At 40.1% G+C, this 21,289-nt stretch overlaps 1 protein-coding gene across 1 annotated transcript; it reads left to right on the top strand.

Annotated features, from left to right (window-relative positions):
• The first annotated feature begins 235 nt into the window (after positions 1-235).
• Positions 236-6,201, top strand: CNTF (ciliary neurotrophic factor). The gene is made up of 2 exons (XM_081938451.1): positions 236-436; positions 4,663-6,201. Exons 1-2 carry the CDS (start codon positions 323-325, stop codon positions 5,161-5,163), a joined length of 615 nt encoding a protein of 204 aa, XP_081794577.1. The 5' UTR covers positions 236-322; the 3' UTR covers positions 5,164-6,201.
• Positions 6,202-21,289: the final 15,088 nt, after the last annotated feature.

Genomic DNA, 21,289 nt, shown 5'->3' with positions numbered 1-21,289 from the left:
AACTCAAACCCGGAGCAAAGCGTTACAAAGTTGAGAGCAGAGAAAGAGAGCCAATTGCCGGGGCCAAAGGGTGACCCAAACGGCCGCGTTGCTGCTCTCGGAGGGTTAAGCTCCCGCGCCTGGAATGTGCAGTTTCTCTTCAGGCCGCGGGGGACGGAGCGAGCGAGCGAGCGGGCGGGTGAAGCACGTCAGGCGCACCCGTGAGGAATTCTCTCGCTTGGGTTGGAATGTAGGAGCTGAGCGAGGCTTTTCCGGGGCTCCAGATCGCTTTCCTTGACGCGAGCGGCGCCTGGTTTCTCTCCTGCTTTCTCCCCTGCGGGCGATGGCTACCTCGGAGCGGCAGCCCGGCACCTCTCCACACCGGGACTCGTGGCGTCAGATCGTTCTTCTCCTGAGGAAGATGCGCTCCGATGTCAGCAGCCTCCTGGAATGCTACGTGAGTTTCTCTCCTGCGCGCGTTCCTCTGTGCGTGTTTGCGTGCGCGCAAGAGAGATGTGTGTTTTAGGGCCGGCGTCCAGGTTTGGTGAGGATAGGATATAATTGGGAGGGAAGAGAGCCTTGTGCTGTTGCTTCCATCACTGTTTTTTTTTAAAATCCCAAATGGAGTTTTGTTAATGTTATCAATTAAGGAACACCATGCACTTGTTAGAAAATTGTATAATACCTAAGCAACCCATTCTGTGATTTGTACACAAGTGTGATGATACCTGAGTAAGATTTTTCATCACCCCACTGGCGCCTGAAGGAAATATGTGCCAGTGGTAAATGCAGCTCCCAAACCAAGCATGAGCTGCTGTATTTGGGGTGGGGTGGGGTGCTTAAATCTGAAGACTGCCATCAGCTCTTTACACCAACTCCCTTTAAAAAGCTATCTAATATTAGGGGATGAATTATTAGTATACTGAATCATATCACTGGAATGGACAAACATTATGCATACCGGCTCTTCCTGCCACAGGCAGAGTCATCCACCCCCATCTGGATGCTGAACTGCAGAAAACAAATCGCTCAAGTCACAGAGTAAAAGGTTGTATTGTTAAACAATAACTAACAAATTAAAGAGATTTCAAATGTCCTAGAATTCATGCCCATCAAGCTCTCTCTCTCTCTCTCTCTCTCTCTCTCTCTCTCTCTCTCTCTCTCCCTCCCTCCCTCCCTCCCTCCCTCCCTCCCTCCCTCTGTGTGTGTGTGTACCCATGTGGCATGTGTGAAAAAATCATAAAGTGCTTCTTCCAAAAGGGATGGAGAACCTACTTTTTATTAGAGATCAAGATAGAAATGAATTAAGGGCTTGATTTTATTTATTTTAAGGTGGGTCTGTTTTGTCAGGAAAGAAATGGGGGGGGGGGTAAAATTATGTGATAGAATGCCACCTTGTGGGAGACTATATGTATAACTTGACATGGTTTTTTTAAACCATGACCACATAATATTTATTTTAAGGAGTCTTAACAGTCACACAGATTACTGTCTTGACCAAACTAATTTCACATAACCATCATCCCAAAAATGATGGGTGGCATGGTAATGAAAAGAGATCTCCATATACCTGCATTGTAACTCCTAGAGGATGGATGGGTTGGTTTTAGTTAGATTTGGTCTACTTCTTTTGCTACAGTGATCAGCTGATCAATTTCTTTGCATGATCATTTAGCAAGTTTGAACTCTTATCAATAAATGTCTATTGCACTCTTGAAGACACACAGGATGAGGATGAGTTCTTTCCCCACTTATATCAGGGTTAGAGTTAGGGTATCAGGTGCCCATCCTCAAGGGCTCATCTGAAAAATAGATGATAAGATATGAAATAATCCCATCTGCAGCAAACAATTAATTATTCCAAGTGCTTCCTTGTTTCTTTAGGGAGCAACAGTGACGTTTCTTTTTGCCTGATTTCAATATTGGGATGACAGAAAATTACAATTAATATTACCAAATGTATTCCACTTGACCCATTCTTTAAGAAAAATCTGTCATTGTATGTCACGGTATTGGATTCTTCAGATGCTAGGCAGGATGTGAGCAATTGGCTCTGGGAGATTATCAATGCTTTTTCAAGGGAAGGAATAACACTGCCTCATTTGAAGGAAGCAGCAGGGACCGACTTGTATTTGACAAAGTTCAATCGGTCTTCAACCTGCAATTTTGGGGCGTATTTGTCAAGAATTTGGTGGGTAATCAGCTATAGAAGTTTATTGAGGACATTGGTGATTTGGAAACTTTTCAATTAGGATTCAGGCCTAGTATAGGTTAGAAATAGCATTGGTTCCTCTAGTAGGTAGCTATTTCAGGACTTAGATGTAGCTAGTACACCTTTCTTGGTCCTTTTAAAGCTTTCTGTGGCTTTCCATACCACTAACTTTATCCTTTTGGAACATCTAAGGTTTGGGAGTAGAAGGATCCGTTTTACAATGGTTCTGCTCTTATTTGAGTTGGTATTTCCCTTGAGTGGCCACGTGGGGGGAACCAGGGGTGGGTTTCAATTTTTTTTACTACCGGTTCAGTGGGCGTGGCTAGATGGGGGGCATGTGACTGAGTGGACGTGGCCAACTTGACATCACTCACACACACTCGGTCACATGACCCCCTCACCAAGCCATGCCCACCGAAATGGTTGCAAAAAGTTTTGAGGGGGGGAGGGCGCTCCAGCCTCGGCGGAGCTAAGAGAGCACCTGCAAACTACCCAGTAAGAAAAAAAAAGTTTTGCTCCTCCTTGGCCCCCAGGAACACTCTGTAGGCTTCAGCAAGGCTGGCCCAGTTTTTGCGAAAAACGGGCGGAAAACAGGCCCGTTTTTGCCTCCCCTCAGCCCTGCTGAAGCCTGCAGAGTGCTTCTGGTGACTGAAGGAAGGCAAAAACACCTCCGTTTTTGCAAAAAAAACAACGGGCAAAAAACAGGCCATTTTTCACAAAAACAGGCATTTTAGAACCAGCATGATCAGGTGTCCAGCCGAGTTACTACCTATTTGGCCGAACTGGTCCAAACCAGTAGGAACCAACTTCTGGGGGAATACTCCAGTTCATGGAAATTTCAACAAGTGTTTTGCCCCCATTGGTTCCAAATGGGATGGTGGAACATCTGTATTTAATATTGCTATGTTATTAGTTAGACTTCAACTTAGTTCCATCTGTGTTGTCCAGCATATTGGGCAACAATTGCTCTCCACCTGTTGTGATCAGATCTCATTTAATTGCATCTGTCATTTCAGTAACAGGGGAAAAAAATGCATTTTAGTTTGCTAGACCAATGCTTAACTTTCTTCCTTTGTTATAAAGATTTAGGGCTGGCAGTGATGGAGTTTGGGGTTTTATGGTTATGTATTTTCACTTTATGCTGTTTAGATTTTTCCAGGATTGGGGCAGATTACAAATATTACAAATGAATAATAAATGAAACAATGTTTTCCTTCAGAATATAGCCTCATCAGGAGGCAGCGCTTAGCTGACTCAGCTAATTTTGGAAGCTAAGCTGGTTCAGCTCTAATTAATCCTTGGATGGTTAACCATCTCTGAATGATAAAGCTGCTGGCTCTACAGTAAAACATAATGGCTTGGCTTATGCAACTTTACAGACCAACTGCCCCAAACTTTATGGCTTAGAGCAGGGGTGTCAAACTCATGGCCCATGGGCGGGATGCGTCACATGCTAGCCCCGCCTCCGCCCAGTTTAGCAAAGGGGAGAAAAGTCCCGATACGTCACGTGATGATGCCATGACGATGCGAGTTAGACACCCCTGGCTTAGAGGATCATGAAGCATTTTTAACTTGGACGCAGGAGGTAGTAGGTAGTAGGTATGTCTTTCACTAGCAGAGTTAAAAATTTAGGACCCATTTTCTTTGGACTTTGGGAATTAATACTGAGAATGAGGCCTTCATTCCCATTTCTATTTTACATTTTTTTCATCCATAAATCAGGCGACCTACAATTATTGTTGTACATCACCCAGAGTCATTTAGGAGAGATGGGCTATATAGGAATTCAAAAATTTTAAATAATAAAATAAATTAAAATAAAATAAAATAAAATATTTTCTTAAAATAATAAAATAGTAATAATAAGCAAGCGAGCAGTTCTGCCGCCAAATCTTAGTGCTGCAATTTTAGGGTGTTTGGAGATAGTCTTCAAATTGTTGACATTTTTTCAACCATTATTTTTTAAAGTCTTTATACTTGTATTTGAAACTTATTTTGCTAAACTCAACCTATGTTGTAAAATCTGTTGATCCAAAGGTTCCTTATAGCTGAAAAGCAGTTAACAAGAAATTTATAAGAGTGGTTTTAAAAAGGAACTGTATCCTTTTAAAGATCCAACTGTGGTTTCAGCTAGATTTCCTTACCTCCTAGTGATAAAATCCCACCAGAGACTACTGTCTTCCAAGTCTCTTCATGAGGATCAACTGTGCAGAGCACCTGTGGGTGATCTCAAGCCCTCTCCTGGTCCAGAGAGGGATTATCAAAGAGCCTGTCCACTTGCTGGCTCTTCATTCCACTGCAACTGTCAGTACACGGTTTCTTCCTTGGATGTCCTGTCTTTTGTTTTCTTTGTTTATTTATTTTTTTAGTTTGTATTTTTTATCATTATTGCAATTGCAATTTTTAATACAATTACTATTTAAAACCATTCTCTCCTCCTATCTCACTCTCACTACTCCCCATCGTTTCAGGCTGTGAAGCAAGATCTGGTAGAATCCTTCAACTTTGATCTGATCGATGTTGATTTGATCGATGGAGTACCTCTAGCTGATGTTGAAGAATGGAGTGAGATTTCAGATGCTGAGCGTCTGGGGAGCAACTTACAAGCTTATTGGGCATTTCAGATTCTGTTGGATCAAATCTTGGAAGAGCAGAGAACTGATTTAACCCCTGAGGATGTAGCTTTCCATGAATCCATCCAATCAGTTTTGCTGCAAGTTTCTGCTTTAGCTTACCAACTGGAGGAGCTGATGGTAACGCTGAAGCACAATGTGCCAGCTAAAGAGGAAAAAAATACAAAAAATCCTGATGAAAACAGCTTATTTGAAAGGAAAATAAGGGGCATGAAGGTGCTACAGGAGCTCGCCCAATGGACCGTCAGGTCAGTCCGAGACCTCCACAAAATCTCTACGTCTGTTCAGGCATCACCCACCGCTGAGAGTGACAACGTGACTCAGGCCCTGGAAAAATAAGGATTCTGTTGGATTCTTAAGCTTCTTTAAAACAACGTCTCTCCCTCGTTTGTGGTGTTTAGATTGAAGCAGTATATGGCCAGCATGAGCATGCGGAGAAGATTGGAATGAGTTCCCCTCCCATCCATATTAGTCTATATAGGATGCAGCCCATTCCTGAACAGTGAAGAATTTCAAGAATACCAGTGCTGCTTGGTGACTCTAGGCTTGTAGTCTTGTTGTGCTCTAAGGTTTATTTGCAAATATATGCAGGCTGAGTACCCGATGGGTATTCATAATATTAACACTCCAATGGATTCCTGTTTCCTGGGAGTTCTGCCAGGAAACTCTCTTTGCCTCTGTCTAGTTCCAACCTAGACTAATTCTGTGCTCCGTACATACCATTCACTAATCTCCTCCCCGTGATTCTTCAAGGAGGAAAGGCTCATCCTCAAAGTTATTGCCAGTGTGTTTCTGGTTGCCTTCTTTGCTGAGAACTTAACCATGACTAGCAAAAGCCCCTAGGTTAGCTTTTAAGGACCACTGCCTTGGGGCCGTGATTTTCCAAGTGTGGCCCACGGAGGTTCATGTGGTAGTGTGTTGCAACCTCCCAGTGCCACTTCAGCCCAGTGGTGTACTTAGCATGTCTGATGCCCAAAGCAGATCATTTTATCACCTCTCTCCTTTGTCACCAAGAACTACTTTGGTGTAGGGTCTTGTCATAAGCATGAAGCCGGCTGGGCCACTCACTCTCTGGGACCCTTAGGAAGAAAGCACTGGCAAACCACTTCTGAAAATGTTGGCAACACAACTGCAAAGGGAACTTGTCAAAATCTGACTTTTAAGGCACACCCTTTTTCTTCATCACTATTGCACCTGCCAATTGTTATTTATCAGATTAGCATGTTGGAACAGTAACCCAGATCCTCATCTGCGGCTGGCCTCCTTGTCATCTTTGGCATCCCTCCCCATGTGTCTTACCTGGGGGAGGGGGTGGATTGCTCTCCCACCCTTTCCATAGTATTGTTTCAGCCGGGCGTCTGTCTATTTTTCAGTAATTGGGTGGTCAGTCAGTTGACCTAAATCAATGTGTGGATGGGTGGGGAATGTCAAGTTAAAGTTACTCAAAAGTTACAGGCAGAATTCAAACATGCACAGTGATGAGCCACAGTGGTTAGAGTGCAGTACTGCAGGCTACTTCTGCTACCCGCTGCTGCCTGCAATTTGGCAATTCAAATCTCACCAGGCTCAAGCCTTCCATTCTTCCCAGGTTGGTAAAATGAGGAGCCAGATTGTTGGGGGCAATATGCTGACTTAGAGAGGGCTGAAAAGCACTGTGAAGTGGTATAGGTATGAGTCTAAGTGCTATCCTGCGAAACCTTCATGTGGTTCATTAGATTTTGGTTTAGCATGTTGGGTAAACAAGCCATTGTAGTTTATAAGCTTTTCCCAATGGCATTTGAATCCACCAATTGTGGACTAGTTAATAAACCAGGATTAAACAAACTGTGATTAAATAGGAAGTAATTGTATTCAGATTAACCTTCTTTTGCTTTCATTACGTAATTTCTTTTTTTGAAACTCCGAGAGTGGGTAAATTTAGTTTAGTTTACTTTATTGTCATTGCCCTTCGTACAACGAAATTAAATGCCATCTTCAGTGTACATCAGGGGTGTCCAAACTTGGGAACTTTAAGACTTGTGGACTTCAACTCCCAGAATTCCCCAGCCAGCATGCCATCTTCAGTGTACATGGCAGATGTAAATGCCATCTTCAGTGTACATCAGGGGTGTCCAAACTTGGGAACTTTAAGACTTGTGGACTTCAACTCCCAGAATTCCCCAGCCAGCATGGCTGGCTGGGGAATTCTGGGAGTTGAAGTCCACAAGTCTTAAAGTTCCCAAGTTTGGACACCCCTGGTGTACATTATACATAAGAAAACTATAAAAATAAAACAAAAACACACATCCTTCACATTCCATACATTGAATTGAAACCCATGATATTGCATTCATATTACACTATACAATAGAATTCAGTATAGTTACTGCTCTGGGATGAAGCTGTTTTTCAGCCTATTTGATTTTATTTTTATTGTAAAGAACAAAAAGTAAAGTCCTTTTCTTAAGGCAGAACAGATTAATGCTATTATTGAAGCCAACGCAATCAAAGTATATAGTTACATTTCTTTTTTTCCCCCCATTTAGCTATCCTAAATGTATAACACAATACTGCCAAGGTTGGCATTCAGGAATGTTCCTTTGGGCCTCTCCTTTCCATTTTCATCAGCATTAGGCTATGGTGCTCAGATGGGGCACAAAAGAAATACCGGTAGGTGTATTTTTAAGGATGTTAAATTATTCCAAGTTATAGTATTTAGTATGAAGGAATTTAGCCCAAAAATCATTTCTGTAAGTTTATATGCAGATATATAGTTTCAGACAACTATAACAAAACAAATAGGATTCTATTGTATTTATAACTCTACATGCTTAAAATCTTAAAAACCAAGTATGTAGTGTAGGATTGAGGGCTGTTTTTCTCTTTGGCACAGAAATCTCTGTTTGGTGACCTTGGACAAATATAGGGTATTTAGAGTATTTAGTGCATAAAATAAATTGGGAAGGAACTCCATCTCTTTGTCTCCATCTCTTCCCAAAAGGAAGATTATGGAAATTGATTTATGCATGTAGTAGAAGGGAGTATGGATTTGTGATAATCTCTCAGGATTTTGTAACAGAGTAATCCAAGGATTGCTTTCCGGAGTAAGAGTAAATAGAATTAAGTATCAACACTGGTGCATTGCAAAAAACGATGGACGTTATTTTGTATGGTCAAACAAATTATTTTTAGGCTGTTCTGTAATATAGTAATTTGTGGCTATGTTTTTTTCCCCATATAAAATAAATAAGCAAAAAAGAAATCATTAAGCAAAAAGAAAGCAAATTGTTAAGCAAAAAATTCCAGTTCTATGAACATAATCAACCTTAATTTGGAGAAATTAAGCATTTTGGTGACAAAAATGAAGACAGAAAAAGAGAGGAAGAATAGAAAGAATGTGAATAGAGAACTGTAATAAAGGCTATGGCAGTTTTGCATTTGTATTGTACTTTGAGGCAACCATTTATTTCATTGCCCAAGTCTTCTGATTTCCAGATTAAAATGAAAAAGCAGGGATTGGCCTGTACTGACCGTACAGGAATGTGCTGGTTATTTTAGGACACAATGAGCATGCTTATGTCATGGCAAGTCTGCAGAGCTAGCAGTCAATTGATGGCAAACAGAAAGGTGTCCTTCCTGGCAACAGGATGAGCATCAGGATGACTCAGCTGATCAGGATTAATTTGCTGTCTGTGCACTCAATTATGTTTTTTGGGGGGCGGGATCTTCTTTCTCTGGAAAATGTATTTTTAAAAACCCTGTATTTAATCTCATGACAGTGGAAAGCTTTTTATGCTGCCATCTTTAACCACTTTACAGTTCACAAGACTACAGATTGGGAAGTAGGGCATCTCCTCCATAATGTCTGCTTGGAATGCCCTATATACCATAATGCTCAGCAACATTGGAAATGGGAGCTCCTTCTTTGACAAGACCTGTCAGGTTACAGCAGAAGATTCCAGAATATAGAAGTGTAGTAAGGCTCTGGAAAGACACAGAATGACTGCTGGAGAAAGGAGTAACTATTTTATCTAAGATGGTGATGGTGTCTGCCTCCCACTCCCCCCAAAAAATTTGGAAGAGCGTTTAGTTTTCTGGGAAGTGTAATTCCCTTAAATGTTGTGAGTTGTTTGCTACTGTGAATAATGATTATGAAGAAAAGCCAAATTGCACGAAAGGCCACTCTCTGAATAGTTGTCCTTATTGCAAATACTGGTTTACATTTATATTCTCCTCATTGTCATGAAGATGAACATCCAAAATCAGTACAATGGAATAGATTTTGTACCAAATTTGTCAAAAGTAAGACTCCTCACTACCGCATGGCTGGGTATGTAGGATAGGGGGGAAGGAGCAAACAATTCTATTTATTTTTCGGTCATCTAAACTATGGACTCTTGGGGGAGGGGATCACAGCTTCCTACTTACAATTTATACTTAATTTTCTTTTATTGGGTTGAATCCAGACTTGCTCTTCTGGTAATGAAAGGCTCTTTGGCTCAGATTCTGCTGAAGCTCCCACTAAAAAAAAATGGAGAGAATTTTTTTTTAAAAAATCGTTCCCCTTTTGCAGTCTTCAAAGCTGCCTCCCATATGATTTTGAAATGATTCCACAATCTTCCAGAAGAGATTTCCAGCCAACCTAGAGAGGAAGATGGATAAGGAACTGATGATAAATACTCCTCCCTCTTCTGCCAGGTGGAATACCCAGTTTCAGAACTGTGAAACTTGGGCAGATCTAGAACTTGTACATTGAAGAAACATGAGAAATAATTATTTTTTTTCATAACGGTGTCTGCCTTATCTCTATACTAACTTGAATGTTTATTTATCCTCTTTTAAAACAATGTGAAGTGCTTCATTTGGCATGCTTGTTCAGCTACTGAAATATGCAAAATATGTGAAATGTAATCATTATGAGTGATTGCTTATTTTTGTACTGTGAGCTAAATTTCTGATGGAAGAAAATGTCTAATAAATGTCAAAGGTTATGTCTTTGATTAATGGAAATAATACTGACAGATTTCACTTGTAACATAAAGGTACATCTAGCTTGATTGCTTAAAATTAATACCGGTATTTTATTAAAATATTAAAGAGGATGCTGTATAATCAAGTAACACATTATTTTAAATTAATTATATTCAGCTCTATCAATAATTGCCTGTAGAACGAATTCCTTCGCTCTCTTCAGCAAATCTGTGGTGATTCCAGAGAAGAGGAGAGGATGGAGAAATTCCTTTAACCAAAAGAAAATTAATGTTTGGATACTGCTGAATGCATTTCTTTTCATTCCGGTATTCTAAAAATTGTGGAAAGCAAATGTCACCTTAGAAGAGGCATTCTGCTTTTACATGCACTGGAAGGAATGCCTCTTCTCAGACTATGCTAGCTGTGGCACATTTGTGTGTCAGTTAATGACTACCAATGGATGTTTTGTTTTGTCTCAGAGTGATAATTTTATAGATATGGACATTTACTTCGTGATTAACTCATATTATCAAAAAGGTTTTCTTTGGACAAATCAGAGAGCTATTTATCGAATTGTATTGAAAATTGTTCAGAGATTTAAAGAAAATAAAGCGTGTTATTTTAAAACAAAGTATTTTCTTCATTTTTTGGTAGTAATTATTCAAATGGTAAAATAAATTCAAAACATGGAATATTTCAATTATAAGCATTGGGAGAAGGAAACAGGAATGCAGATAATGCTACTACCAGCAGAGAGCAGTGATAACAAAAACTTTCAAGCTCACCTTTTTTACTTTTAGAATTTCATCCTTCCTGAACAGCTATAATGCTTGATAATGTTTCCTGTACATTATAGTCCAAATCAAAAATTGCTCAAGGAATCACTGGTGAGCTTTTGGACCAAACGACAGTGATCTGTTGACATTTCACCAGCAGTTGCGCCTGGCATCTTCAGAGACACAGGAAAGAACTGATTGGTTGCCTGGCAAGCAGATCTATGGTTGATCCACGCCATAGGAATCCAAAAAAGCTAGTCCCTGATTGGTTCAAAATAGACCAAATAGTTTCAAAATGGATCAGTCAGAGGAGGAATCAGGGATCAATTTATCAGATTCTAATATAAGAGCTCGGTCAACCCATTTCAGTTGCCTGTGAGAGATATACCACAAAACAGCTCACTCTGTCTCTGAAGATACTAGACTTTGAAAGTGTGAAAGTAAGTAAGAATGGGTTGAGGCTCGTGCCTAGGTGGAAATATCTGCACTTGCAAAACATTGCTTAGGAGAGGGGTTTCTATAGCTGCAATTATGTTTCCTAAGAATTTATAACAATTACAAAAGAAGCTGAATCCTCTCCTACTGTAGTCAAGTTATCCTGTGTTTCCTATCTTCTATTACTGAGCTACAAAAATTCAGATGACCACCAGATGGCAGCAAAGAGGTTGATAGTTTCATCTTCAGTTACCCAAAAACAGGGGTTCTTAATCTTGGCAATTTTAAGATGGGTGGACTTCAACATGCTGGCTGGGGAATTCTGACGATTGAAGTCCATACTTCTTAAAGTTGCCAAGGTTGAAGAACACTGTTCTAGAAAATATTCAATTGGGGAAGTGTGCAGCAAAAAAAAAAATAATGCAAATCAGGCAAAAGAACTGGGAGAACAAAAAGGTCAAAAATTTATGGTTGGAAGATTATTCAATATGGGAAATTCCAATGTTGGTTTGTTTCCGGCTGTGCTTGAATCCTCAGTGTTTTTGAGCTATTGCCATTCTGTAAATTACCCATTCTATCCAAGATCTTCTTCATAATGTTTCAGACAAAAGTCATTTTCAGTAAAGGGCATTCACAATTTTAACTGGAAATCTCTGCCACAGTATTACTGGCTATTTCCCTATTTGTCCATTCATTCATTCATTCATTATCTATCTATCTATCTATCTATCTATCTATCTATCTATCTATCATCTATCATCATCATCATAATCTATCTATCATCTATCTATCTATCATCTATCTATCTATCTATCTATCTATCTCAGATAGCATTAAATATGATTTCCTTTCAATATTTTTTAAAATTAAGAAATAATTCTATTTTGTAATTTAATAGCAGTATGTGTGTGTGTGTGAGAGAGAGAGAGAGAGAGAGTATGTGTGTGTGTGTGCAGGACAGGGCAGGGGAAAATAAATATCAAAGCTCTGTTGTAATGTTGTTGTTCATTGCTCATACTTTTAAAAAATTTTCTACATCACTCAATTTCCATTCTTATGGCTTCTGAAGAGGCTTCACTGAAAACGCACCTCTTAACTAGCTTACATCCCCTGCATGGGAATTGCTTAAAATGGCCTGTAGCAGATCTGATCATTCACAAAACAAAAATGAATTACAGTAGCATTTCTTAGCAAAATTCCTCCATAAATAATTATGCGTGTGTACAAGTTAATAGTGATAGGCGCTTGGCGTGCAATTTCTTACACATTAATAGTAGTTTGTAGTAGAGAATAATGTCTGGAACAACATGTTGAAGACAGAGAAGAAAACAGTGAAACTGAGCTTTCTGGCGCTTTATCCACTGCCCACTTTATGTGTATTCAGTTCCCATCCATCTCTCTTTAGCAACTGGAGCACAGGATAGTCTTGATTGATTAAAAAATGAGTTGAAATAAGCATTGAGTCAGAGCCAAGTACATGGTGAACTTTGCCGAGAAACCTGATAAAACAATGAATGACTATCTGCTTGTGAAGTAGGCAATTTGGGAAATAACATAGCATTGACCTAAATCTGATTAACTCTGTAAATGTTCCCATGGTAAGGAATCTGATTCAATTAAATAGGTCATTTCCCATTCAACTTGGTGCTTCATTCTTGCTCAGTTGTGACTGTGCAGCAGAATCAGGGGAAAGTTTTGTGGCTGAAGACCGCACTTAATTCTGGGGAAGGGCTTGACGGCCATAAATGATGGGTTCGTGATGCAGACTAGGAGCGGTTGCAAACTGTCGGATCTGGAATTTTCAATTTCTTGTCCCAGGTTGATGTGTGTACTAGAGACTGCAATATGCTTTTCATTAGGCTGTACAGTACACATTTTACCTATTTTCCCCTTACAAAAGGGCAGGGTTAATTCCTATCAGCATATCCCTCAATAATGAGACAGAATTGTTCCTCTCTCATGAAAAGCACTTCTTCCTTCTGTCTTTTCAGAAGCAAAATTCTAGAGACAAAAGTATGGGAGTAGTACAGTAACCTATTATTATTATTATTATTATTATTATTATTATTATTATTATTATTATTATTATTATTATTGCATCAACAGAAGTGTATCACAGCGGCCAGTTGTTTCGCCAGATTTGGCATTAATTACTAGTCGGGCCCCACCCAGGGGCCTAGGACGTCGTAACGTATTTTCGTAATATGTGTGCAGATCCAAGCAGTACAGCCTTTTGCATTTGACTGATGGTGATTTTGTCAATTTTTAAATGTTTTAAATGTAATTCCAGTGCTTTTGGAATAGCACCCAGTGTGCCGATTACCACTGGAATTACCACTGCTGGTTTGTGCCATAATCGTTGGATTTCGATTTTTAAGTCCTGGTATTTCGCGATTTTTTCATATTCCTTCTTGGCGACCCTGCTATCACCTGGTATTGCGATGTCTATGATTGTAACCTTATTTTTCTCAACCAGTGTGATGTCTGGTGTGTTATGCGCCAGTATTTTATCCGTTTGTATGCGAAAATCCCACAAGATCTTGACCATCTGACTCTCGACGATTTTTTCAGGCTTATGTTCCCACCAGTTTGCTGCTGTTTTAATATTATAATTTTTGCACAAATTCCAGTGGATCATTTGTGCCACTGAATTGTGCCACATTTTATAGTCAGTCTGCGCGATTGTTTTACAGCAGCTGAGTATGTGGTCAACAGTTTCATCAACTTCTTTGCAGAGTCTGCATTTGGCATCATCAGAGGATTTTTCGATTTTGGCCTTAATGGCATTTGTTCGGATAGCTTGTTCTTGTGCAGCCAGGATTAGTTTATTATTATTATTATTATTATTATTATTATTATTATTATTATTATTATTATTATTATTATTATTATTATTATTATTATTATTATTATTATTATTATTATTATGTCATTATTTTAAAAAAATACACTGTTATTCCAACATTTCGCCTTTTCCCTGGAATTGCCTTTTTATTAATTGGTTTGGTATGGGAAATCTTGTGGTGTGCCATCCAGAACCAGCTTGTGTGAACTGGGCAGCCATATAAATTTGGCTAACTAAGTAAAGTCTTCGCATCTTTGTCCAACAATTGCATCAGGCAGTTTTAGCCTTGGTTTCCGCATTATTTCCCTAGATTCATTGCAACAGGAGAACATTTGTGGTGTTTTAATTTTACTTCATCATTTAGTTTTGGACAGAAAATGCTGTTGCAGTGGCAAGCTAAGGACTTATAAAGGAGTAAAGATCAAGATTCCTTTGCATTGAGCTTAGCCTTTTAATTTCTTGGCAATCATGGAGGTAGTTTGCCATTGTTCTCTTTCAGGACCCTTTTTCAACTTCCTTGTGCAAATTAGATTTGGGGGGGGGGGGGGCCTCCAAAAACTAACCTAGCCTGGCCCTGCTTAGCTTTTTTTTTAAAAAAATAGCTTCAGTCAGCTCATTGCTGCCATCTGCTGCACTGTCTCCTATTTAATAGATAATGTTTCTCATTTGCAAGTCCACTTAACTTTTATTATAATCGAGGCTAAGTAATTAAAGCATTTGGGCTACCTGCATGTGTTGAACACATAGCAAAATGTTAGGGAAAGAGGAATAGTCACATTTAGTCTTGTGCTGAGTAGAATGTTTTCATATTCTGATCACAGGTGACTGTTTAAGCCAGACTGCAACTATGGATAAATGCCTGATTGGGTGTGACACTTGAATAAACTCAGCTTCCTCTTTCGATATGAGTTCCCGTCTATCTATACCTCAGTTACTAGACTGTAAAATGAATTGTAGCTCCTTTCTAGTCATAATTCTGTTTGTGTCTCAATTTGCCACATTGAAATGCAAAGGTCTTCACAAATTGGAGGGGTAAAGCTAAATTCCCCCCCCCCCAATTTACTTAAAGCTTAGGGCAGGGGTGTCCAAACCTGGGAACTTTAAGACTTGTGGACTTCAACTGGCTGGGGAATTCTGGGAGTTGAAGTCCACAAGTCTTAAAGTTCCCAAGTTTGGACACCCCTGGCTTAGGGTATATCAGCCGGTGGCAGAGTTGCAAGAATGATAAATGAAGAATTAATATTAATATGCCTTTGGCTTTATATGTGTAATAGAATTAATCTGCAATGATGTTATTTTCCATTATAAATCTATACTGTTTTAGATTTAAGTCATACTGCCTGAAGGAAATGAGAAGCTCAGCTCTCTTTTTTTTTAAAAAAAGATTTTTATCCTACTTTTATACAACTCAAGGCAGCAAACATAATCTAATACTCTTTCCCCCTCCTATTTTCCCCACAACAACAATCCTCAAAGGTAGATTGGCCTGAGAGAAAGAGACTGGCCCAAGTCACCCAGCTGGCTTTCATGCTTAATGGAGGCCTAGAACTGTCTCCTGGTTTGTAGGCCAAAATCTTAACTGAGGGGTGAAATTCAGCAGGTTCTGACAGGTTCTGGAGAACCGGTAGTGGAAATTTTGAGTAGTTCGGGGAACTGGCAAATGCCACCTCTGGCTGGCCTCAGAGTAGGTTGGGAATGGAGATTTTGCAGTATCCTTCCCCTGTCACGCTCACCAAGCCACACCCACAGAACTGGCAGTAAAGAAATTTGGATTTCACCACTGCCTTAATGGGCTCTTTTAAAAAAAAATTGTGTGGGATTCAATGGATCCAATTGTTTCAAGTGTCGTACATGGAAGCACCATCTAAAGTTTGTTTCAGTATTCAAAATGCATCGACAGACTTTCAACTCAAGATGATAAGCCACATTTGTGAAAATAAAACTTCAACAATTATTTCAGTATTTTGTAGACTTTCATATATTAGGCTCCTGATGTCAGTGGATCAAAAACAGCAGAGGAAAAAAAAATGCACTCACATAAGATACAGAAGCAAGAAAATTGGAAGGGCTGGGAAAAGAGGAATCACTTCTTATGCAGTAGAAAATAACCACTTGCCCCTAAATCATCATCACTGCTCAGAAGATGGCATCTTGCACTGTAAAGGGATTCTTTACAGCAGGCCATTTGGCATATATATTGCTCTGCTGTCCAACAATGTAATACTGGCATCAACTTTACCACTGGCATCTTTGGGTTTTAATCTTCTATCTAGTGTAAAGTGGTTTCTGGCACAAGATAACAGTTTCTGTGTAAGAGGTAAGCTTGGTACCATTTAAAAGTTGCTACAATCTCTCTTCAATAAACCCAATAAGAATAGTTGAGTTATAAGTTCTCTGTGTAGTAATATGTTTTTTTTCCTCTCCTTAGGGTCATAAAATGTCAGATATATTTATGTTTATATACACAATTTACAATAGTAGAGTTGGAAGGGACCTTGGAGGTCTTCTAGTCCAACCCCCTGCCTAGGCAGGAAACCCTATACCGTTCCAGACAAATGGCTATCCAACATCTTCTTAAAGACTTCCAGTGTTGGGGCATTCACAACTTCTGGAGGCAAGCTGTTCCACTGATTAATTGTTCTAACTGTCAGGAAGTTTCTCCTCAGTTCTAAGTTGCTTCTCTCCTTGATTAGTTTCCACCCATTGCTTCTTGTTCTGTCCTCAGGTGCCTTGGAGAATAGCTTGACTCCCTCTTCTTTGTGGCAACCCCTGTTATTTTTAGCATCCGGGTGGGTGGGCGGATATCAGAGGTGGATTGCTCCCGGTTCGGCCCAGATTGGGCAAACTGGTAGTAGCGATGGCAGGAGGCTCTGCCCACCTGCCCGGATGCTTCTGCGCACGTGCAGAAGCGTTGCGCATGTGTGCAAGCATTACACGTATGAGTGAACCAGTAGTAAAAAAAATTGGAAACCCACCATTGGTTTATATTGAACAGGCACAGACATTCACGGGTGTAGGCTGAAGCCAATAGTAAACAGCTCAACCAAAGAATGTCTAAGACCATCCCCACCAAAACTGACAGAGCAAGAATATAAACTGACAGCAAACTGCACTCCTTACTATCACTGATAATGTTACCTAGTTTGGGTAATGAAACGTCTTCAAGAAAAGAAGCAAACTCAGAGAGCACCAAGGATCCCAGATAAGTTGAAGTGTGCAATTGAATCTCTGTAAATGGGATGTGTCAGTTTCCCCGTGTATAGTTGGCACTAAATAGCAGACCTCATTTAACCTTATAATTGAACTCTTGGTTAGACATGACAGAAAACTGTCAGACTTGGTTAGAGTAGAATGTATGTTGCAGATAAGAATGAAGACTCAAATACAGTGTTTCCCCACATCAGTCCAAAGAAATTGGAGTCTTCTGTATCGATGCTTGAGGTGTTGAACACCTGACTTCTTTTCCTCCTGCCACTTTGAATTAATAGACATTTGTTGGGTCACTTGATGGTCATGGTTGAGCTGTGGTTATATAATGACCGTCGCTGGCCTGAAATTGCTGGTTCCCACCTCACCGGTTTCTGTCCATCTTAGGTATTTGCATTTTTAAATACTTGATGAAAAACTATACATGTCAAGGGATTTAAAGCTTTGAATCTGGGATTATGTAATATTCTCAGCATAACTGAGGTTCATTTCAAACTATACTTTAAAAGAAAGCTCTATGCTTCGGAAGCTATGTTGTTGTTAGTTGCAAAGTTGTGTCTGACCCATCGCGACCTCATGGACAACATTCCTCCAGGATTTCCTGTCCTCTCCCATCCTCTGGAGTCCATTTAAGCTCACACCTACTGCTTCAGTGACTCCATCCAGCCAATTCATTCTCTGTCATCCCCTTCTTCTTTTGCCCTCAATCTTTCCCAGCATTAGGCTGTTCTCATTAGATGGCCAAAATATTTGAGTTTTATCTTCAGAAGCTATACAAGTATCATTTTACTACTTTATACTCTGGACAAGTTGAGGAAAACCAAGGACCTTCCAATAAAACAGAGATACCTACTATCTACTTATACTACTTTTGTAAGGATTGCTCAAGTGTAAACGAAGTGTAAACGAAGTGTTGAATTTACTGACAGAAGAGAATATTTGTAACTCGGGGCTGAACTATGTAATCTTTGGTGTTCTTCAGACAAGTTTGATTGTTTGCTTGCACACGTTTCATTACCAAACTAGATAATAGGCCAATCATTGGACAGATGTTTTTCCTCTGCCTACTGATCCTAAAGACCCTACTAATTTGTGTTCAACCGTTCTATTATTGGAGCACCAATGGCAAAGAAATGAAGTATGGCAGATCATTCAGCCACTGGTATGGGGAGGCTACCTTTCTATCCAGCAATTGAGGGATCAGTTATATCTCTATGGAGCCTGGAATACTACCCCTACAGGAGGGGTCCCTAGGGCCATCAGCTGTCTAGAATTGTTGTTATTGTTTCTGGATAATCTTTCAAATAGATGTTTGCCAATCACCTTTTAGCTAAAAGCTATTTGAGTGAGCAACAGTCTTACAAGTCCCATAAAAATCAAATCAGGGGATCTTTTTTAAATTTGAAAATAATAATATAAAGTATTTTTTAAACAATACTGGGGGTCTTTTAGGCTAAAGCTAAAGATGGATTTAAATCCCAAAAGACATATGGATGAAATTATATTTGAAGAAGCTGGAAAGAGAGAATGCTATCTTATTTCTGACCCAGTTCTTGCCAGGACTCAAGTTGCAAATAAATGAGGTATGAATATAATTCTGGACAGTTCCAACATCAAGACAAGCTCATTTGTGATTTTGGCTTTTAGTGAAGTACAGTATGTGTGTATTTGTTTTGCCTTGCGCAAGTACAGCTACATCAAACAATGAGTCATCTACCTTGCTAAAAATGTCATGAATCTAGAAACTCTCTGCTTTCATAGTTGGATAATTCAACCTCCCCCCATTGTCTAGCTGTTAAAATAAAGGAACAACTCCATTATTTTCTGATCTGAAGAGGCTGAACAGGTTTTGGGTAAAATGCGTGAGATGTGTAAGATAGAGTAGAGCAATGATGGTGAACATTTTTGGCACCAAGTGCCAAAATGGGAACATGTGGATGCACGCAGGAGCCCAGAAACCCAAAGACCAGCTGGCTGATGTGAATGCACATGGTCTTCTTGTTTCCAGTGCATACATGTGCACCAGCCAGCAAGTCTTTGGATTTCTGGCACTCCAGCATGCGCAAAGACCAGCTGGCGTGCTGGAAACTGGAAGACCAGCTGGCGTGAAACTGGAAGACCAGCTGGCATGCTGGAAACTGGAAGACCAGCTGGCGACGGCTGTGTGCCCACAGAGAGGACTGTGCGTGCCACCTCTGGCATACGTGCCATAGGTTCGCCATCGTGGGAGTAGAGTATGAGAGATTCTGTCAAAGTCAATTTTTGCAAAAGAAGAGCCTTAAATTCCAACATTACACTGCATAGCATACCTAATTGGCCCAAAGAGAAGAAATACATGCTGGTTGGGGATGATGGGACTTTTAGTTCAACACATCCAAGAGGAAAATGGTGACATAATACCCAATAGTCCTGGATTTACAACCATTCGTATAGTCACCGTTCAAAGTTACAATGGGCACTGAAAAAAGGAAGTCATTCATTTTACAATCTTGTTACTAATATTAAAACTGTAGCAATTCACTTAACAACTGTGGCAAGAAAGATTGTAAAATGAAGCAAAACTCAGCAGTGTAAAATTTTGGGCGCAATTGTGGTCATAAGCCCAGAATTATCTGTACTAAATTTAATGCTCCAATTATAGGATTTGCTATAAAGAACTTCTTTTATGTCAATTAAGAAGCAATGTGTAAGTAAGCCTGCATGAGTCATAGTGTTAAATTCTATTCTACTTTGTTAAGAAAAATATCAGAAGAGCTGGAATGAGGAACTTTTACAAAGAAAATACTTGATGGGAGTTTTCTCAACTGTGAAACCTGGTAGGTAGTCTTGAACAATTCATTGTTGCCAGCCCTGTCCTGTTCACTCATTTGACATGAACTGGACACATCAATAGGTGCTAAGACTCATATGGTTCTCCAGGCACAGCCATCCCAGTGGTGGGTTTCAAAAAATTTTAGAACCTCTTCTGTAGGTGTGGCCTGCTTTGTGGGAGTGGCTTGCTGGCCATGTGACTGGGTGGGAGTGGCTTACCAGCCATGTGACTGGGTTGGGCGTGGCCAACTTGTAAAATGTGGTGAAACAAAATGTTGGCTCAGAAACTCTGGCATTTGAAGCACACAAGTCTTAAAGCTGTCAAGTTACAGGGCCCTTGCACCCCTAATCCTTTAGAAAAAAAAACCCAGGGGTGTTCAAACTTGACAGCTTTAAGACTTGTGGATTTCAACTCCTAGAATTCCTCCTCCAGTCATGTTGGCTCAGGAACTCTGGCACTGAAGTGTGCAAGTATTAAAGCTGTCAAGTTACAAGACCCTTGCACCCCTAATCCTTTAGAAACCCCCCCCCCCAGTGTTCAAACTTGACAGCTTTAAGACTTGTGGACTTCAACTCCCAGAATTCCTCCTCTCGCTCTTCATCTTGATAATGTGCGGACGGGCAGGGGGAGGGAGCTGGAACCGGTTCTAAATGGCACTGTAGATTTGTGGAACCTCTTCTATAGAAAAGGTTAGAACTGGCAGGAACCCACCCCTGAGCCACCCCAACATTTCAATGCACCCAAATTAAGGAGATTATTATTTCTAATGAGCCAAATTCCATTCCTGCTCTTCAAGTCTGCCTGCTCAATGGGCAATGTGTAGTGCTTGAGTGGGTAGTGTCCCATCCCTCTGTATGTATATTGAAATACTTCTTTCAGTCCAAATAGCAGAACACGATAATTCGTAGCATAATATAATGTCTGAGCTGTTTATCTAAGAGTCTTTCCACAGCAGAGGTCCAGAACGGAGCTAGAGAAGAAATGCTGGCATCCTGATGAATTGCCATGACTCTGGTTGGTGTTTTGGAACTGTTGTTTTTTTGCAAGGTAAAAAACGGGAGATGACAGGACTTCGGCCATGGCCCAAAGAAGAAAAAAAGCTAGTGTCTAGAGGAGGGAAGTTTGAATTCGTTGGCAGAAAAGAGAGAAGAATAATTAACCATTAAAAAACCTCTTTTTTTCAACCCTGTAATCCCTTAACTCAGGCTAAAGTTGGGGTGATGGATGGAGTTGAACATTTACTGGCCAGATGTCCTTCCTGACGCCACGTGAGTTTGCATCAGATATTTTTTCGCAGCATGGAGTTCGCAGCTTGTATTTTTCCTTTGTGCCCTAGGAAACATCTGCCGCTACCTAGGATTGAACTCCTAACCTTCCGAGTGGGAAGCAAGCGTCTTCACCGCTAGGCCACAATGCCGCTTATAGAAGAATAACTAACCA

Source organism: Natrix helvetica (genome assembly GCF_964273705.1).
Source record: "Natrix helvetica genome assembly, chromosome: 1".
Taxonomy (NCBI): domain Eukaryota; kingdom Metazoa; phylum Chordata; class Lepidosauria; order Squamata; family Natricidae; genus Natrix; species Natrix helvetica.
The sequence above is the reverse complement of the archived record's forward strand: the minus strand, read 5'-3'. Positions and strand labels throughout refer to the sequence as shown.